The sequence below is a fragment of the Notechis scutatus genome, chromosome 3 (assembly GCF_049901735.1).
Source record: "Notechis scutatus isolate UNSWTSFEM ecotype Mainland chromosome 3, rNotScu1.2, whole genome shotgun sequence".
NCBI classification, from domain to species: Eukaryota; Metazoa; Chordata; class Lepidosauria; order Squamata; family Elapidae; genus Notechis; species Notechis scutatus.
The window spans coordinates 142,861,357-142,881,177 of NC_142011.1; the positions used below are offsets into that span (position 1 = coordinate 142,861,357).

Below are 19,821 nucleotides of genomic sequence, written 5' to 3' on the forward strand. Positions count from 1 at the left end.
TAATGGGCATTGATTCATCTGATCGTTTCAAACAAAACAAAAGTAGTGTAGGCAGAGTGCTTTAGAGCAGCCTTGATTTGGGATTCTGAATGTAGCAGAAATCCGAGAGCTTTTCTCCATTCAATGGCAAATGAAACGGTTTTGTCAATCCCTGGTTTGAGGCTGGGCTGCAAAAACGCGAGCGACCGCGAAACGGCGAGGAACTGTTGAAACCCTTCGCTATCATAGCGTGGGCGCCCGATTGCTTCATTAATGCTTTATGCATTGGCCCAGGAGATTCAAACCTTGGCAACGTTGGTGGACTTCAACTCCCAGGGAGTTGAAGTCCACAAGTCTTAACGTTGCCAAGGTTGGAGACCCCTGCAAGCGGGTGACAGCTCTCGCTTCTCACATGTCCTCCGTTCTCAGGAGTGTTTATTTTACAACGGCGCCGAAGAAAACAGAAGAATCATCGAAGCATAATAATAATAATAATAAATAAATAATAATAATAATAATATTAATAATAATAATATTAATATTAATAATAATAATAATAATAATAATAATAATAATAATAATAATAAAAATAATAAAAATAAAAATAAATTTTTGTAAAAAAAATTGCTCGTAAACTCCACGCCACGAACGCCTCTCAGAGCCTCTTAAAACGGATTCAGATTTAGCCCTCAGGGATTTCGAAGCCGTCAGAACGCTGCCTCTTGGGCGGGCACGTTCGTTCCCAGAGGATGATGGGAATTAAAGTCCTCCTTGTTGCATTTCCCGGCCACCGGACGGATACCCAGAGCTCCCACACTGAACTACAAGTTTCCCCAGATTCGCGGCAAGGGCGGCGAATCATATCCGGGTGACAAGGAAACGACACTTTCGCGCCCCCCCACTTCATCTTTTCCCTACACCCCCACTCTTCCCTCTCGTTCATTTTGCAGCTGCCCGGTTTTCGGCGCAGAGGAAAAACCATTCTGCACTAGGAGGTGGGGTGGGGAGTCTCGTTTTTTTTTTTTTGCCCCTCCTGCCGCAGGGAACAATGGAACCGTCTAAGGATCGGGGCAAGGAAGACGCCGTGCCTGGGTTCTTCTGATCGGGGTGAGGTGGGGGAGCCACAGTCTATCCCGCCAGCCTTTCCCCGCTATTCTTCGGCCGCGGATTGGCTTCGTCGCTCCAGAAAGCCTATGGGTAAAATTCCCGGTCTTCTTCGCTAGTTTATACCAGCCCCTTAGCACTCATGCCGCCGCCGCTGCAGCTGCTGCTTCCTTTTTCGCCTTTGGAACTCCCTGCCTCTTGATTGCTGGCGCAGAGTTCTTGGAAGAGAAGAGCGGAGGAGAAGCAGAACCATCATGGTCCTTACGCATCCAGGATTGGGGTTTGCGCCCCTTTCCTTTCCACTTCCTCTCCTGCTGGCCGATTTCTAAAGGGGGCCGATTGCCCCCCTGCTGCCTCCTTTCTCCCTCTGCCTGCTCCACTTCCTCGTAGCCGGTGGGGATGTCGCGATCGCCTTCTCCTCTTCCTCCTTCCTCTTCCTCCTCCGCCGCCTTCACCCGGTCAGGCAGATCGAAACCGTCCTAAGATCTTCGCGGACCGCAGGGAAGATGTTGCAAAGTATTGGCCTGACTCTCCTGGTCATCGTGGCTACCTTGTTTTTTGTCTTGCTCTTCATGCTCTGTGGTGAGTAACAGACCCGCCCTCGGAGGCCAGATGCTGTTTTCCTAATATAAGATTTAATATTATTATTATTATTATTTCTCTTTCTGAGGATTGTTTGAAGCTTCCTTGCCACTGGAAGTACGTCAGACCGCATAACTCTTGTGCCCCCGCCTGGGTGGAGAGTTGTAAAACGTATTGATCAATCCAATAGCAAAAATAAATGCATTTTTTTTAACACCTACGGAGAAATGTTCTGAAAACAAGTCCCTAAAGGGATGTCTTTTAATACTTGTCACTTAACAAACAGGATCTGGCTGGTGGCTGGGTGGAATTGGGGAATGTCATTTGGCTTGGTGAAAAATGAATGGTGTGGGTGGCGAAAGGAGGAGGTTATTGGGGAGTTTCTATAAAGACACATATCCAAAGAATTTATTGAAAGGCATTTGTCTTACAAAAAAAAAGCCAAGAAGGGACTCTTGCTAAATTAGTTAGTTGCTGAAGACATTGCTCAAACATGTCAAATTTTGTGGTGGAAGTGAAGCATACCTGTTAATTTAACCTCGCGTTTATGCCAGCGGCCTTTAAATGAAAAGGAATATTGTTGATTTAGTGGCAAGGGCCCAAAATAGTGTGGAATAAAGTCATGTTCCAGGCTATTTCTAAATACCTTTGTGGTTATTTAACAGCCTTCTTCAATCTGCTGCCCTCTAGCTGTGTCTCAAGTACAACTCTTCATTCCCACTTATGGTAACAAGACTTTTGTGTTAGACAGTTGAGAGCTTGCAACTGTCAAAGCAATTTCTTGCCCAGGGCTGTATGAAATAATTTATTTTCTTCTGTTACTGAGCTCCACTCAGGCAGTGTTTAATGCAAAACCTACCTTCACCTGGGCAGCACTAGGATAATTTTGCATGGCATTGGACATATATTGATGGAAGTCCAGAATGAAGCAGTGAGGGCTGATTATACTTTGCCTCTGAAAAGATGTCAGCCACAGCTTCTGGAAGTTGAACTGCACCACAGCCATTCATCCTGAAAGCTCATCACTGCTTCATTGGTGTAAAAGCCTGCACCAGAAATCCAAAATGTTTATTATCTCCTACGTAAAACTCATAAAGTCAGCATTAAATCACATATATAGAGGTTGTGACTTGGGAGTCCTATTAAAAGAAGATATTTCTTGGAAAAAGGGGAAGGAGAAAAGTTGTGAATAGCTAACATGGGACCTTGTGTGCCTTTGAATTAATGTGAAGTTAGTCAGACCGTAAAATCAGATATGAACGGTTATTTGATATGGAGTTGAGGGGAGATTTTATTAAATACAATCTTTATCAAAATGTGTATTTCTGTCCTCTTTCTATTTCTCCTTATTTATCCCCTATCACCTCTTTCATCAACTCTCCCTTCTGTTCCAAAGGTGAAAGAAGGGTTTTCTTAACACATTTATTAATGACCTTCTGAGGAAATTAAGATGAAGTTAATGGGAACCTCCACTGGTTCCACTGGGAATTCGGTAGTCTAGTTGTATATTAGTGTATTAGACTGCTGATCCTGGGACTTGCTGATCTTACACATCTGGAGGGTTAGTTCCAGGTTGGAAAGATTGATCAGTGGATAATGCAATGTCATTACACCGAGTTATACTAAAAGAGTTCAACTAAGTCATGACATATTTTGACTAATGCTTGCTAAATATGCTTTAAATGACTGGATGTGTATAGTACACTAATCAAAACCAAATAAATGATTTATATGCTATTGGATACCTTCCCCATCCAGAAGATCATTTCTCTGAATAAAGGACATGTCTGGGCATGCTTCATCCAAATTCATAGGTTCACTGATTTTCCTATGATTGAGCTAAACATTTAGTGTTGGAAACATCTGGAGGACTTCTAATCAGATCATCCAGGATCCTGATTGGCCAGTTTTGTGTTTCCTTTCTTAGATGCTATTCTCAGCCCCCTTAAGGAACACCTCCGCCAAAGATTAACTGTCTGATTTTCAAAAGGGGAAAGCCCAGTTCCTGCTGTAAAGTTTCAGAGAACTATTATCTGATAAAACAAACTTTGCTAAATAAAGTTTGTTGTAAACTGCAGCTTGCCATTTCTGATTCCCTTCTGCTGGATTTTTTTAATGTATTGAATTGGGTGCTGGAGTTACATTTTTTTTCCTCCTAGCCTATGATATGATCTTAGGTACCAGGTGCAAATGCTTAGCTGATTCTCAAGGAGTGACAAGAAAACTTGGAAAAGTGTCCTTCTCTAGATATGTAGCTTTTAAGTCCGATTCTCACGTGTTCTGCCTGAGGATTGTTGTAACAGCAATTATGTAGTGAAGTTTCAGCAACTTGGCTTTGATTCCTAGAGACTGATAGAGAAATATTTGTTTTCTTGGAGTCGTGTCACCAGTAATCCATCTCTTTTCTATGAACATTCTGATCATTCTTTTTTATCCCACCCATCCACCTTATCCTGTTGTTTTTCTCTTCCCTTAATTTTGCAAGAATAATATTTTTTCTATATCCTCATCTGGTCTGAGCCAATCTGGTGTAGTGATTAAGGCTTCAGGCTAAAAACCAGAAGGCCACTGCTTCTAGTGTTGCCTTGGGCACCAAGCCAACTGAGTGACTTTGGGCCAGTCTCTCCCTCTTAGCCTTAGAAAGCAGGCCAAAGCAATCCATTTCCGAAAAAACCACACCAAGAAAACTTCAGGTACTTGACCAGGGAGGCACATGGAGTCAACACTGACTCAAAAGGCCCCCAAAACAAAGATCCATTTACATCTTATGCCCAAAGCGTGTGAATTTATGTTTGCCAATCATTTCCTCAAAGGAGCAATCTGTTTTTATGTCACCCAGGACTAATGGATTACTTCTTTTAATACATGGTGTTTTATTCATCTCCACGTAAGTGTCTAAATCCCATGAAGTACAATAAGCAAAACCTTGCTTGCATAAAAAGAATTACTGCAATTCATTTAGAGATGTGCAAATTTATTTGCATCTTGCTTCTGTGGTATATTACCAATCTTTCCCTAGATCCCCAAAATCATGTTCTATATTTGTGGAGTGAAGTTGTCTTCACTTTGTTATCTGCCATTTCTCCACAGCTTTATATAGTTGAATGGAATGTTGTTGTTTTTTAACCTATGGCTGGTGCTTTCCTGTTTAGTAGCTGTTTCAATGCCTGTCATACCTCATTTTTAATTTAGTTCCTGAATGTATTTTTCCCTACAAATGTTTCAGTTATTCTATAAACTTATTTATAAAGGATTTCAGTACAGTTCCATCTACCTTTAATCTCATTTGCTGATATCAGATCTCTTTAGTGGTTGGAAGTTTCTACTTTAGCTATGGATTTTCTTTCTTAAAAGAAATCTCTTGTGTTCTTTTTATTATATTATTCCATTTGTTCACTCTCTTGACTGAGATAGTGTTCCTTGCCATTTCTTGTTTGATATTGAAAGTTGGTATTCAACTATCCTACGTTCTTCCTGTCCCTTGACTTTCTTCTTTGAAAGTTTGGACAGATAGGTTTGGCAATCTCATTTCTTCAGGTAGCTCATCAGACTGACTTTCACGCAAGCATATGAAATCTGTTCCTTACACTGATTTTTAACATTAGCAATAGCACTATAAGCTATAAGCCATCAGGAAAAAAATGCTTATATAGCAGAATATATAGAGCAGGACAGGGGCTCCATATATTGGGTTATATATATTTTCTTCCTGACGGCTTAGATGGAGCCTCTGTCCTACTTAAATATATGGAGCTTCTGTTCTGCTCTATATATTCATACATCTTGCCTAGGAACAGCAAGTATAGCAATAGCACTGAGACTTATATACCACTTCACAGTGCTTTACAGCTCTCTCTAAGCGATTTACAGAGTCAGCATATTGCCCCCAACAATCTGGGTCCTCATTTTACCGAAGGATGGAAGGCTGAGTCAACCTTGAGCCGGTCAAAATTGAATTCCTGGTGTGAGCAGTGAGTTAGCCTGCAATACTGCATTCTAAACACTGTGCCACCACAGCTCTTATAATCTGACCATAGGTTTCTCATGTCATAGCTTACTTGCATGCACACCTATTCCCTTTAATTTACTATATTTAGCTCACCTATTTGATATCATTCATTCATGATCTCTTCCAAAGATTGTACATAGATGTACCAGAGCTGACTGGATTGTGTTTGTCTTCCATTTCCTCTCATGCAGTTGATTTGCTTTCAATGATAGCAGTAGAACATGATGCTCAGGTTTAGAATCTGTGTGGTGGTGGTGGTGTTTTTGGCCTGGCAATAATGAATTATTTTTGCAGAACTCTGACCTGTCTCCCGATACTGGGTTTATTTTGATGCATATCTATCATTCCAGATTCCTTCATTTCTCCAGATTCTGCATTTAGTTCTTCTTCTTGCAGTTTGTCATTAAATTTATCAAGATCTTCTTTTGTTGTGTCTCTTACAGGAGAACACAACATGTTAGCACCCACATTCCCTGAATGTCCACTAAAAGATGAGCCCATCTTTTATTAGATTGTGGGCAAGTGCATACATAGCAATGCCAATTGGTGGGGGGATATTATTTATATTGTATTCCTTCTTCCAAGTTTTATCTTGGAGTTCCTTCTCCTAGGTGGAGAAAGATTGGTTGGTTTTCCTCAGACCTCCAGAACCCCTATTGTGAATTGCTGTTAGCTTTCCTCCTTCCCCTTTGACATTATCAGCAAGAGTAACCCCTCTTAGAAGCTCTTGTTCCTTCCGGATGTCTCTCTCAGGCTTAACTGAACCATATCATGAAGGTGATCTTTCAAGAGTCAAATCCATGTAAAATGGGGCCCAATAATCTATCCTACCTTGGATGGTCAGAGCTACATGTGCGTCCTCACTTGTACGTTTGTGAACCTAGCCAGAGGATCACTCCAGATTCTAATATAATTCTAATACAGTGGGGAAGAGTTGGGGTTAAAAAACTTGCCAGTGGGAATTCTCTGTAATTACTGTACTTAATTGGGTCCATTGGGATAGTTTTGTTTCATTTTTGCTCTTGCTTTTAGAGTTACCCTTGATTGCCTTATCCAAGATCTTTGATCCTTGTCAGGTCAAAGAAGAGAAGAACGCTAATAAAACAAAATGGAAGAGTGAGAATTTACAGTTTTGGAAGAGAAAATATGAGCTTGATTAAAGAAAAAAATACAGGTGGAATCCTCCCTTCTTTGTTAATCCACTTCTACTTGGTTGACTAATCTCAACATTGCAAGACCTGATCTGATGTATTGAAGCTTCACAAATACACCCATGACCTTAATATCTTTTTGGTGAATTCAGTTGTGAAACAGATACAGCTCGTTTACCTTGATATTTAATGTGACCTTAGTTGACTTCAGAATTGCCTCACTGGAAAATTGAGGATTGCAAAACAACTTGGCAATTGCATTAAATACGGAGCTAGAACAACTACATTATGTTTTAGATTGTATGGCCAGAAGATTACAAAAAAAATTACCCCCAAGAAACTGTTCTTTCTTGATCAAGCTGGGCTAAAATGAACTGCCACTTTTTAATTCTTATAATCAAAAAATAAAAGCCCAAGATTAATATGGCTCTGGTAGATTATAAGCTCACTTAATGATAGAGTTTCATCACAATTGTACAGTAAAGCTTCTATAGGTTGCTAAATAAAATGTTTCCTTACTCTTCCTTGTGATATTATCTTAGGCGATTCTTCTTATGCCAGTTTAGATCTGATGACAAGAACGAAGATATATTCAGCACAATTTAGTCATGGCATGTTTCTTAAGCCTACTTGATTCTTATGGTCGATCAGTTGGAGTGCGTGTAAGAATAATGTTAGTGGAAACATTGAAAATAAAATAGATGGAAGAAGGACCTTTTCATTGATATACCAGATTTAAAATATGCCCAAAATCGACTGTAGTAGAAGTCTTAGATTGGAAATACACCACTGCATGCATCTTGAAATGATGCAGTCCAGATAAAATAGTCCTATCGTTTGTTCTGCTGAATGTATACATTGGCACAAGTTTTCTTTGAATAGCCTGAAAATCAAATACTAAACGATCATGATTCCATACCTATGTTGCAACCATTGCAACATGCAGAGTGATTGGGAAGAGAACCTCGTATGTGTAACAATTATCTCCTTTTGTGGGGCGGAGAAAGAAAAAGGATTCGAGATCACCTCTATACAAAGATGTTCACAAGGGCTGGGTTCGTGCATTTCACTAAGCTACAGATCTTTAGTTAGAAACCACAGATGGCTGGCTTCATGTGCAAGCCACGTTATGACTGAGATGGTTAATGAAGGTAGTCACTCTTAAAATCATTTTTATGATGTAGACAAGGAGTAGACCACATGCAACATTTTCTGCCAATCCAAGGACAGCGAGACTCACTTTTTACCTAATTTGTTCAGCATGTCACAAACCTAACTAAAGCCCAGTTTTACACCCCAAACATGCTGACGTATTTTCTCCAGGTGAGCTGTTCAAAGCATCCATGACTGGGAGGTGCTTCTGTCTCTCGTGCGATAGGCTGGATTTAATTCTGAGGACATTCCTTCTCCTCTATGGGACTCTTCCTTAGCGTCCCCAGTTTTTGCTCAGCCTTCGTACGAACAGGCAGCTTTCTCTCTTCCCTTGGCTGGAATAGGAGCAAAGACCTCATCAACAAGATAAAGGTTTGATTGCAGCATTTTGGCTGCCTTTGGGCTCCACGTGTCATCAAGGAGCCCCAGGGAGCTTCCGACAGCAATTCACATCTGGCTGTCAGAGCTCGTTTAATTTCGCTGAGAGCGCTATTGGCGCTCAGAGAGTGGATCGAACGCGAAACCTCGTGGTAGGAGAAAACTTCCCTTGCCATTGCTACCAGTAGATTACAACAGTGCCGTTGTGAAACAGCGAGTGTGGCTCCTGTTCGTACAGGAGTAAATGGCCTGAGGCTTTTCCCCCACGGAGAGAACGCTGAAGGGGGGGGGCATCAGCGCCTTTCTCCTCCCTGCTCTTTTTGGAGCCGTTTGTGAGGCTTTTGCCCCCGGATTAGCTTCCAGGCGGGATATTACTGCTGAATCAGCCTCAGCGCGCCAAATTAACAGCTGGCGCCATTTTGGAACACCATTGACTGCGTGGTGGTGCACCAGCACCTTAAATAAATCAGCTGGTGGGAGGCATATCTCAACCAGGGCTGTCTCTATACAGTTCCAAGGGGACCTTCAGCCTTAATCCCCTACCCCTGGGATTTCACTGAAAAAATTTAGTTGGCTAAGCCCTCATAGCCCATTCTTTCAGCAGTACAACAGCCAGCACCTAGGCCAAAGTCTGCCTGTTCACTGAAGCTGTTGCAGGCCCAGTACAGACTCACAATAGAATCTTGGCCTGTTTAGGTGTTTCTCTATTTGGTTTAATCTGGTATCAATTTGTTATTAATTGATTAAATCATATAGATTATCATTTAATCCCAGAATAATATTAATATTATTATTGATAATAAAATAATAAATATTATATCTTAATATTCATTTTAAAAAAAACAGGGGGAATTAATATTAAGGGTTCCCTGCACATTCCTGGAGCAGGCCCCTAGGCGTGCCAACTGCCTCAAGCTGCAGCCTCATATATATATATATATTAATATAGATAGATAGGTAGGTAGGTAGATACTCATTGTCTATCATAATTCAAAGGTTACAATGGCAAGCGGTAGTTACTCTAGAGCATCAACTACAAGAGCCATGGCTAGAGCCCAGAGCAAATCAAAGGAGTCCAAGAGACCTTCAAAGGCCGCTGCAGAGGACTCCAAAAGGTGCCAGAAGGCACTTGAAAAACACATGAAAAAGTGCATGCGGGAGGCCAAGAATCAACTTTTATCTCCTCCTAGACCCACTCCAGTTCAAAGCTCTCCTCCACTTCCTCCCCTGGATCTGTCAGTGCAATCCAGGCGAAACACAGTCCTATAAGACTAACCTAGTACCTCAGCGGCAGTACCTGTACCACGAAGGGCCCCTGAGGCCACATTTACTCTTAACAGCGACAGGCCTCCATCCGGAGGAATCTCTCCCAGAGGAGATCCCGGTGCAGATGAGAGCTTGGATGGAGCTAGCGATAAGACAAGGCATCGCGATGGAGGTGCAGCAAGCCATTCTGGCTAGACAGCAATCAGTTGCCCTTGACTATGATTTCCAATCATTACGGTCACAAAGTAGAGCGGAGTCCACTCATCCTCAGGTATCTCCCCAAGGGGAGATTTATACAACCCCACACATGTCTGACCAGGACAGGGAAGACCAAACAGACCAGTTGGAACAGGTTGAGTCAGGTTCCTCACATGGCAGCAATCCAGCCCTGTCAGAGGCGGAACACCTAGAGAAGGGCATGTCAGATGATGAGGGTCTAGTCCCGGATCAACTGACATTTACTGGTTTGTTCCGCCCTCAGCTGTTTAAGTCCCTTTTGTTCAAGGCGAAAAACAGCACGCCTTGACAAACGGACCAACGGACTCAACCAACACTAACACAGGAGGAGTCGGAGGACTTAATCTTCTCTCAACCCGTCACCGAGATGGACGTAATTCCCGTTCCACAAATGTTCTCTGATTTGGTTCAAAAACAATGGGCCTCCACTTCTGCATATCCCACCCTCACGGGATACGACAGAAACTTTTACAATCTGGTACCAGATTTTTCTAACTCCCTGAACACTCCCGAGGTCGATGAACCCGTGATAGCTCTAGCATCCTCCACCACCATTCCCAGTGAGGTGGAGAAAGTCCTTAAACCGGAGGAAAAAAGCAGACGCATGGGCCATCAGAGTGGCCACAGCTGCATCTTTTTTACCAGATCCTCCCTAAGATGGCTCCGTCACATGAGAGAATCCATCCCTGCCTCAAATACCAGAGCGCATCAGGACATAGCCAAATTGACAATTAAATTCGGTTAAATTCTCATCAAGAGCCATAGCATCCCAAGTTACAGCATGACGATTACTCTGGCTCAGACATTGTCAAGCTTACACCAAGCATAAGTGGAAGCTTGCTTCATCTCCAATTACAGGAAACAAATTGTTTGGGACTGCCCTTGATCCGCTCTTGGTAGAATCCAGAAATAAGAAAAAGATCCTTCCCTCTCTTTTTCGTCAATCTGATAATAGGAGTTCCCAGCCCTTTCGAAGGAGGTCCTTTCATCCCTTCTACCAGGGATCATATTCCTCAAGATTCCATAGACCCTCTGGGTACAGGCAGGGGCAGGAGTCAAAAATTTTGAAACTGAAAAGAAAGGGGAGGGCAGACAAGGAGATCTTTCTGCGGGGCAGGAAGCAAGGCATTCCGCCGCCCCAAGTAACACCTGCTGAGACTCCCATTGGCGGACGGCTGAAACTGTTTGCAGATCAATGGGATTCCTCAACCTCAGATACCTGGGTCAGAGAGACCATCAGATCTGGTCTCTCCCTAGAATTCCAATCCACACACCCGAATTTCTTTATGGCATGTCTGGCTTCAAGAGACCCTGTTAAAAGGACTTATGGATACCGCAATCCACCATTTGCTAGAGATCCACGCAATTCAACCAGTGTCACCAGATCAACCAGGGCAAGGATATTACTCACACCTTTTTGTGGTTCCAAAGAGTTTGGGGGGATGGAGAGCAATTTTAGACCTAAAACGCCTCAACTGCTCTCTGGTATACCGGAAGTTTAAAATGAGCACAATGCAATCAATACTGCTCAGTATCAGAGAGGGTGACGTTCTAATGTCAATAGACTTAACGGAGGTGTATTTGCATATCCTGATTAGACTCTTGCACAGCAGGTTCCTGAGATTCTGTTATAACAACCAACACTTTGAGTATGTAGCCCTGCTGTTTGGACTAGCATTCCCCCACCCCCAGGACTTTACTACGGTTCTGGCAGTTGACTGTCCATCTCAGGAGTAGGCCAATACGACTGCAGTGTTATCTTGATGACATTTTACTTTTATCAGCATCCAGCCGGCAAGCTGAAATAGACACTCAGATGGTTATCTGATGGTGATCTACAGACTCCCCAACAGCATGGGTTCTCTATAAACTGGACAAAGAGTCATTTGACTCCATCGACTTGCCTTACTCACATGGGAGCCATCATAGATACAGTAACGGGGAATGTTTCCCTCTCTCCGGGAATAGGACAGGATAGCATTAGACAAGTGTCCAGGGAGATTAGAACACTCAAATGAGTACCCGTGGCCCACTTGTCTAAATTATTAGGGGAAATGATCTCATGCATCTCTATTGTTCCGTGGGCCTGGCTTCATGCCAGAACCCTCCAATGGTTCCTACTCCCGTACCAACAGTCGGGAAGGAGCTACTCGAAGTCCAGGATCACTGTTCCATCAAAGGTCCTAATATCACTTCATTGGTGGACCACAACAAGTATCAACAAGGGCTGTTGTTTCAAGGACCCTCACAGATTGACTATCAGATGCCAGCCTGTTTGGGTGGGGAGCACACTGCCAGTCCCTCACAGCTCAAGGTCTCTTGTCTACTACAGAGCAGACTTGCAGCATAAACTGGCTGGAACTCAGAACAGTCCACCTGGCTCTTTGCAGTTTCTTCTCCCAGATTCAGGCCTAGCATGTCCTCATCTTAACTGACAGTGTGACAACATAGGCCCACATAAACAGACAAGGGGGCACACACTCAAAACAACTCATGAGGGAGGCAGAGAGACTATGCCTTTTGGCAGAAAAGAACATAATCTCCATCAAAGCGGAACACATCTCAGGTCTGTCAAACACCCAGGCAGACTGGTTGAGCAGGGCCACTGTCGACCATTCGGAGTGGCACCTGCATCTGAGATTGTTCCAGGAGATGGCTCAGAGGTTTGGTCAACCAGTCATAGACTTGTTTGCCTCACCTCTCAACACACAGCTCCTGAGGTTCATCTCCAGATACCTGTCTCAAGGAGTGGAGGACGTCAATGCTCTTCATTGCTTCTGGCCTCCAGGCCTTCTATATGCCTTCCCCCCACTTCCACTGATTCCCAGGGTGGTCCAGAAACTTTTAGAAGAGAAGGCAGAGCTATTGTTGGTGGTACCATACTGGCCCAGACGTCCGTGGTTCATGGATCTCAGGGACCTATTGACAGCAAAACCATGGAGAATCCCGCCAGACAAAGTATCGCTCACTCAGGGTCCAATTTGACATCCGGACCTACAATGGCTGCACCTAACCATATGGAGATTGAGCAGAGATGTCTGAAAGGTGAAAAACTTTCTAGCAAGGTCATTTCTACCATCCAAGCAGCCAGACACCCTTCAATGAATCATATATACAACACCGCATGGACTATTTTCTGTAGATGGTGTGTTAGGTCAAGAATAGACCCCACTTCTCTGTCAGTGGCGCATGTGCTGGACTTCCTACAGGAAGGTTTAGACAAGGGACTATTACCAAACACTTTGCGCAGACAGGTGGCGGCACTTGCTTTGGTCATCACCTGGGGGGACCTGAGGTCCATTGCCCATCACCCAAGAATACGCAGCTTTATTCATGGGGCCACAAATCTAAGACCCCCAGTGGTGCACTGTTATCCCACCTGGGACTTAAACAAGGTACTCACAATGCTCATGAAACGCCCCTTTGAGCCCCTGAAAACCACGAGTCTCTACTTACATACAAGGTGGTTTTCTTAGTAGCAATAACATCGGCAAGATGAATTTCGGAACTGGCCACCTTATCAGTCAGACAAGACCTCTGTGTTTTCCATTCTGACAGAGTGGTTCTTTGTCCAGATCCAACCTTCACCCCAAGAATAAATTCGGCATTTCACAGAACACAGGAGCATATACTTCCGAGTTTCTGCCCGAGACCAGCTCATGGTCTTGAGCGTCAATGGCATCGACTAGATGTGAGATGCGCTCTCCATATGTACATAGTTTTTAGGAAGACGGAGGCACTCTTTGTCTCCTTTCAACCAACCACTCAAGGACGCAAGGTCACATCATTAACTGTGGGCAGGTGGCTGAGAGCCGCGATTACTAAGACTTATGAGACTCAGTCATTGCCAGTGCCCAGAGGCATCACAGTGCATTCAACCAGGAGCGCTGCAACATTGGCCGCGTGGGCCACACAAGCACCGATAGAAGAAATTTGTAGAGTGGCAACTTGGGCCTCGCCGTCGCCTTTCATCAGGCACTATAAGATAGATGTCTTTGCATCTGCAGAGGCCACCTTCAGTAGGAGAGTTTTATAAAGGGTCCATAGGGACCAAGAGGGGACTCCACACCAGATGGAGACCCTCCTGTAGGACATGCCAAGCTTTGGTATGTCCCAGTCATGGATGCTCTGAACAATTAATCTGGAGAATGGGTGTTGGTACTTATCTGGTACACCCTTTCTCTTTGAACTGTGAAGAGCATTCAGCCCCACCCAGATTCTGTCTGGTGGGGTCCTATTCTGGCCAAGCATTCAAACATTGGTGAAGAAGAAAGAAGATGATCTCATCACTTCGACTTCGCCAAAATTGGGGATGCTAAGGAGGAGTCCCGTGGAGGAGGAGGAGTGTCCTCAGAATTAAGCCCAGCCTATCGCACGAGAGACAGAAGCACCTCTCAGTCATGGATGCTCTTCACAGCTCACAGAGAAAGGGCGTGTCAGGTAAGAACCAATGCCCATTCTATGCAGGTTAGAATAACTACTCTACAAATTGCTTTGCATGCCAACATACTATTGCCCATAACCCACATGTTAGGAGGTATATGCTGGATACCCACACAGACTTTTCAATAAGTCACTTACGAATAGGAGAACAATACTATCCCTTTGGATTTGCAGGCTCTTATACAGGCTATCCCTTCCCCATAATTTTAGTTGTTTTTCATTTAGAGCCACAATGTTTACATTCAGATGAATACAGTTTACCCCTTGTGGAATTCCTCCTTTATCCATCCCTCATTATAAAAATCTCTCTTTTATGGATTCTCAAATCCATTGATGTTCAAAAAATATGCAAGGTTTTGTTTTTTTTTGAGATTTCAGGTCTCTTCATCTGTCAAGACTGAACTGAAAGCAAGTTGAGAGTGGCAAAGAAGAAAGGGACTGATGATAATAACTCTATTAGTATTAGTATTAAGTTCTGTGTTTTTACTAAGGAGCATAAGATGGCACACATTCTTTCCACCAAAATAGCATTCAAAAAACCCAGGAGCATGAAACGGGTTGACTGGATGACGTTATTGTTATGAGGTTATAACCCAGGTGCAATTTCCAGGAGGACCTACAGGCTTGTCTCTTCAGCAATTAGCTTTTTGGAAATGATCTCACTTGATTCATAACAGGAACATTTTCAGTCATTTTAGAAGGCCTCCTTATAGTGCGCGATCGACAATAGGACAGCAGCCACACCAACGTCTGTTTATTGGTAGCTCATGTACAGAGTTACTCCGTCTGAGGTCACTGCAGCGCTTAAGAGCATGACATCTAGCGCTCCGGGCTTGGATCGCATTCCTGCTGCCGATCTCTTGACCTGGCACCAACCATCTCTAGCAGCTTATTACAACTTGTTACTAGCTGCCGGCGGCCCGCCAGAATATCTAGCCTGTTCGAGGGTGACCTTCCTTCCTAAGACGGACGATCCATCGCCCTATCTCGATTGCCTCTACCATTCTCCGTGCCTTTCATAAGATCCTGGCATGTCGTCTCTGTGATACCCTTCAATTTTTGCCCTTCCAGCATGGGTTTTTCCAGCAGGACGGCTGCCTTGAGGCGATGACCCTTCTCCACACCATTCTTTGAAGGGTCCATACAAAGCGTGAACCTTGTGCGATGCTGTTTCTGGACATTGCCAAGGCATTTGACACCGTATCCCATCACACGTTGTTTTGTGTCACTGTAGCTACTGGTCTACCACCTCACTTGGTGTCATACCTTCGGCACCTTTACGAGTGGTCCACGGTCCAACTTGCAGGAACCTTTGCAACTTGTGGTCGGGGCATCTGGCAAGGCAATCCTCTGTCTCCACTTTTTTTCATCATGGTCGTCATGGACATCATCACAGCTTCTCTGCCCAGCGTTGGGTATGACCTCGATGGCCATTGGATCAGCAGTATCGTTTATGCTGATGACCTGGTTCTGTTTGTGGAGAAGTTCCCTTGGCTTCAAGAAAAACTACATCTTTTATCCGAAGCCCTTACTCAAGCCGGAATGGCGTTAAATGCCAAGAAGTCCCTGGGCCTCACCATTGCCAGGGATGGAAATAGAAAGTGCGTGGCCCTGTTACCAACCACCTACGAGTGCGAGGGTGGCAGCATCAACCCTCTTGGGCCAGGGGATTCAGTTCACTATCTCGGCCTTCAGTTTAACTGGAAGGGCTGCGTTGATCCCCAAGCACACCGGCAAATTGGACACTCTGCTCCAGGAGCTCTTGCGGGCACCGCTAAAGCTGCAACAGCGGATGCTGTTGAATGTTACTACAAACATTCTTGGTGCCCAAATTCATCCATGAACTCATACTTGGTCACGCACAGGAACACTCTGAGAAAACTGGACTGTCTGATCTGTGCAGCAGTGAGGCGCTGGCTGCGATTGCCCAAAGATACCCCCTTGGGCTACTTCCATGCACATGTCAAAGATGAAGGCCTGGGGCTGCCTTGTTTTTCTACTTCTATCCCGTTGCTCCAGGCATCGCAACTCGAGAAGATAGCATTCCATCCCACCACGCTGTTTCAGATCGTTCAGCACCAGGATGCATTTGGTCTTCTGTGGTGCCGGATGAACCAGCCGTGCAGAGTTAACGCTGCTGCTGTAGCAACGAAGGCTGAGGCACAGGAGGAGTGGAAGACTGCACTCCTGACATCCTTCGAAGGTCGGGAGCTGGGGGTCCCCAGGATCGACGCAGCTAGCCACAATTGGCTATTACGCCCCTCCCAAGTGTTCCCCTGCCTGTATCTAAGGGGGGTCCAGTTGAGGGGCGGAGTGCTCTCTACGAGATCAAAGAGTGCGTGGGGTGCCAATCGCCAGACCACTGACAAGACTTGTAGGGGAGCCTGCCGGGCTCTGGAGACGATCAACCACGTCCTGCAAGTTTGTGAGGTGACGCATGATGCCCGATGTGCACAACACGGTTGTGCCATGGATCAATTCCTGCGATGGCAAGGCCTCTGTCCGAGTGTCGAGTCCATCATAACATCTGGCACTTCATTCATTAAACCGGATTTACTTGTGGAGGTGATGAACCAGCTCTGGGTCGTGGATGTCTCCATAGAGTCCGGTTACCGAATGCGGGAGCCCTGGAACATCAAGGTCTCCAAATACGGACAGCCTGACCGCATCACCGATATTCACTGTTGGGCCGCTGTTCCTCCTTCCATCTCAGTGCACCACCTCCCTGTCATCGTTTCTAACCGGGGACTGCTTTACGAACCATCCGGCACTGGGCTACGGACTTTGGGCTTGAGCCGCAGGGACTGCATGGACATTGGTCTCCTAATCATTGCAGGCTCACTCAAATGTTACGATGTTTACATGCGTGGAACTGGGAAAGGTTGAGTCCGGATCTTGGGTGACATGTGATTAATGACACTGCCATAAGTGGCAACTCCACTAGTGTGACCATCTTTAATGAATTTTTTGCTCTCAGAGAGGTTCGCTGCTCTGATAATTTAAGATAAATGCAGGGCTGTCAAACTCCTGGCCCATGGGCCGGATGAGTCACACACTGATCACACTCATGCCCGGTTTAGCAAAGGGGGAAAAAGTCCTGATATGTCATGTGACGCCGTGCATTTGACACCTCTGTTATAGTGGGATCCTTCATTGTCCCTCCTGCCTCCTGATCCTTGTTTGACCATTTTTGATAAAATACTTATATGATTAATGGAAAAAAATGTTAATTATACCTTGTTGCTAACATCTGGTAGATAAAAGATAAGATTTGTATTGGTAGTTACTTATTTATTTATTGACTTGGTTTACCTGTCCATGAATGTAATAGATCAGTGACATGTAAATACATTATTAGCTAGCTGATACAGAAAGGAAGTTTAGACCAGGGATAGCAATAGCACTTTGATTTATATCCCACATCACAGTGCTTTACAACTCTCTCTAAGCAGAGTTAGCATGTTGCCCCCAACAATCTGGGTCCTCACTTTACCCCTTGGAAGGATGGAAAGGCTGAGCCGGTGAGATTTGAACTGCCGAACTGCTGGCAGTCAGCAGAATTAGCCTGCAATACTACAATTTAACCACTGTGCCACCATGGCTCTTAGAAAAGAGAGAAAGTAGATAGAAAGTGATCAGTGCACAGGCAAGGTTTCTAATCCACAGTAGATGTTTAGTTTTGCGTTTCCAACTTAATGGTTTTTTGTAACTTTACTAAGGATTGACGTTTTTGAACTTGTTTGGACAGTCCTATTTGTATAAGAGTGCTGGCATCATATTGTGCTGTATATTTTGAATGGCTGTGGGGTGCAACCCTTAATGTTCCCTTTGTTTTTCCTGGCAACTCTGTAGGTTGGTGCGTGGTCTGGCAGCTCTTCTTATCCAAGTTTAAGTTCCTACGAGAGCTGATTGGAGACGCAGGATCCCAACAAGAGGACAGCGAAAATGCAAAACCAGAAGCTGAACCAGATGCGCTGCTGCTCACTCCACAGAGAAGTAGGCAGAAACCTACACGTCAGCGAAAGGGACTGGCCGAAGAAGCAAGCTAAAATGAAATGCCTGGGTAATTTCCAAACAATGGACGATCAACGTCGATTAAACGGTTTGTTTCTACCAATGTCCTAAGCAAGACAACCAAACTATTTCCAAAGAAGTTCAGAGAACTTTTTTTAAAAAGCAAAATGGCAGTAGGGGAAGAGAATGAAAAGCAAGAAGCATCTTATCCTTTCTGGGCAGGGTTACAAGGAAGAGAACTACAGAAGTGATTTTCTGTTCCTCGCCGATTATGCCTAGTTTTTGCACAAAGGTGAACACGATCAACTGTTGGCTAATGACATCTTTATAAGACTATTATTAATAGCAATTAACCTTTGTTCTTTGTGTATCCATTTTGTATAGAAATATATGTATGAATTCTGAATATTTCTAAGAGGTGTCACCCTCCCACAGAATAAGGACTGTAGAGAGGCTCCATCAACCAACTTAAACATAATCAGGAAATGAAATTCGGCATTGGATTGTATGTCTGTTTTCAAGCTTCTTTACAAATGAAAACATTTTGCCAGATTAGTGCATAACTGTAAATGTTTAAGGAAATCCCTTCTGTTTTTCCTTAATATAGAAAAGAGGAGCATCTGTTACAAATCCTCATCTGATATCATTTTTTAAAAGAAACTAATCAGTTGGCTTTAAAATGGAACTTTTCCTCGTTTGCCTTTTTTTTTTTTTTGCACCAAAAATCAACAAACTAAATACCGAATTCCAAGGTAGCTCCAGGGATTATATTTTATTAGTCTCAATGTTGTGCTTAATGGTTTGACCAAGAACTTTGTAATTAGTGTTGTTTTTTCCAACTTTTAACAGCTACATCTGATGAGCGCCCACAGTTCTGCTTGAATTATGTATAAAGCAGGCCAGATAGTAGCAATCAAAGTTGTAGCTAAAACTGAACTAGAATATATACTGACTTTGAACTTTGAATTGGTGCTAAAGAAGAATTATCACTGTCATGATTATGACACCTAGCTGCTTCTTGGACTCCCTGGTGCACTTTTGTTGGACGTTCTTGATGCTGTGCTCCACATTTTTAATTCTGCTAAGCAGAACGCATAGAAAAGGCTCTTAATAGTTCACAGTTGCTAAAAACAAACCCTCCTGATGCCTACAATTGATGGCTCTGTTCTCTTGGAAAGCTTTTTTGACCTTTGGAGGCTTAAATGTGGATGAAGAACTTTGTTGATTTTATTTATTTTCCAGTAGCATTTGAGTAGGTAAATGACTTTTAACGATCTGTTCAGTATTGACAAGCTCACAAGTGGGCTTGTAGCTTTTTCCCTTCCTCCCCGTGACATCCTGCCATTCAGCTGTATGCAGTGGTTGCCTTATTGTTCATCTTTTTGTGGCTGCTGTTGTTCTTTGCAGCATATATCAAACAGGGCTTAGGATTGCTTGTAGTGTTTGTCAGCTGGCTTTTGCCCTTAAAAAAAAAAAGTAACATGCAATGCTCAGTCCTTGAATACA

General features: G+C 43.9%; 1 protein-coding gene across 1 annotated transcript; it reads left to right on the top strand.

The window, feature by feature from the left end:
• The first annotated feature begins 761 nt into the window (after nt 1–761).
• On the top strand, nt 762–18,469 carry SMIM13 (small integral membrane protein 13). Its single transcript, XM_026670048.2, has 2 exons — nt 762–1,665; nt 18,154–18,469. Exons 1-2 carry the CDS (start codon nt 1,590–1,592, stop codon nt 18,348–18,350), a joined length of 273 nt encoding a protein of 90 aa, XP_026525833.1. The 5' UTR covers nt 762–1,589; the 3' UTR covers nt 18,351–18,469.
• The last annotated feature ends 1,352 nt before the right edge of the window (nt 18,470–19,821 follow it).

Coding starts and splice junctions, on each gene's coding strand:
- SMIM13 (XM_026670048.2), top strand. CDS start 1,590: ATGTTGCAAAGTATTGGCCTGACTCTCCTGGTCATCGTGGCTACCTTG. Junction 1,666..18,153: donor CTTGCTCTTCATGCTCTGTG/GTGAGTAACAGA, acceptor GCAACTCTGTAG/GTTGGTGCGTGGTCTGGCAG.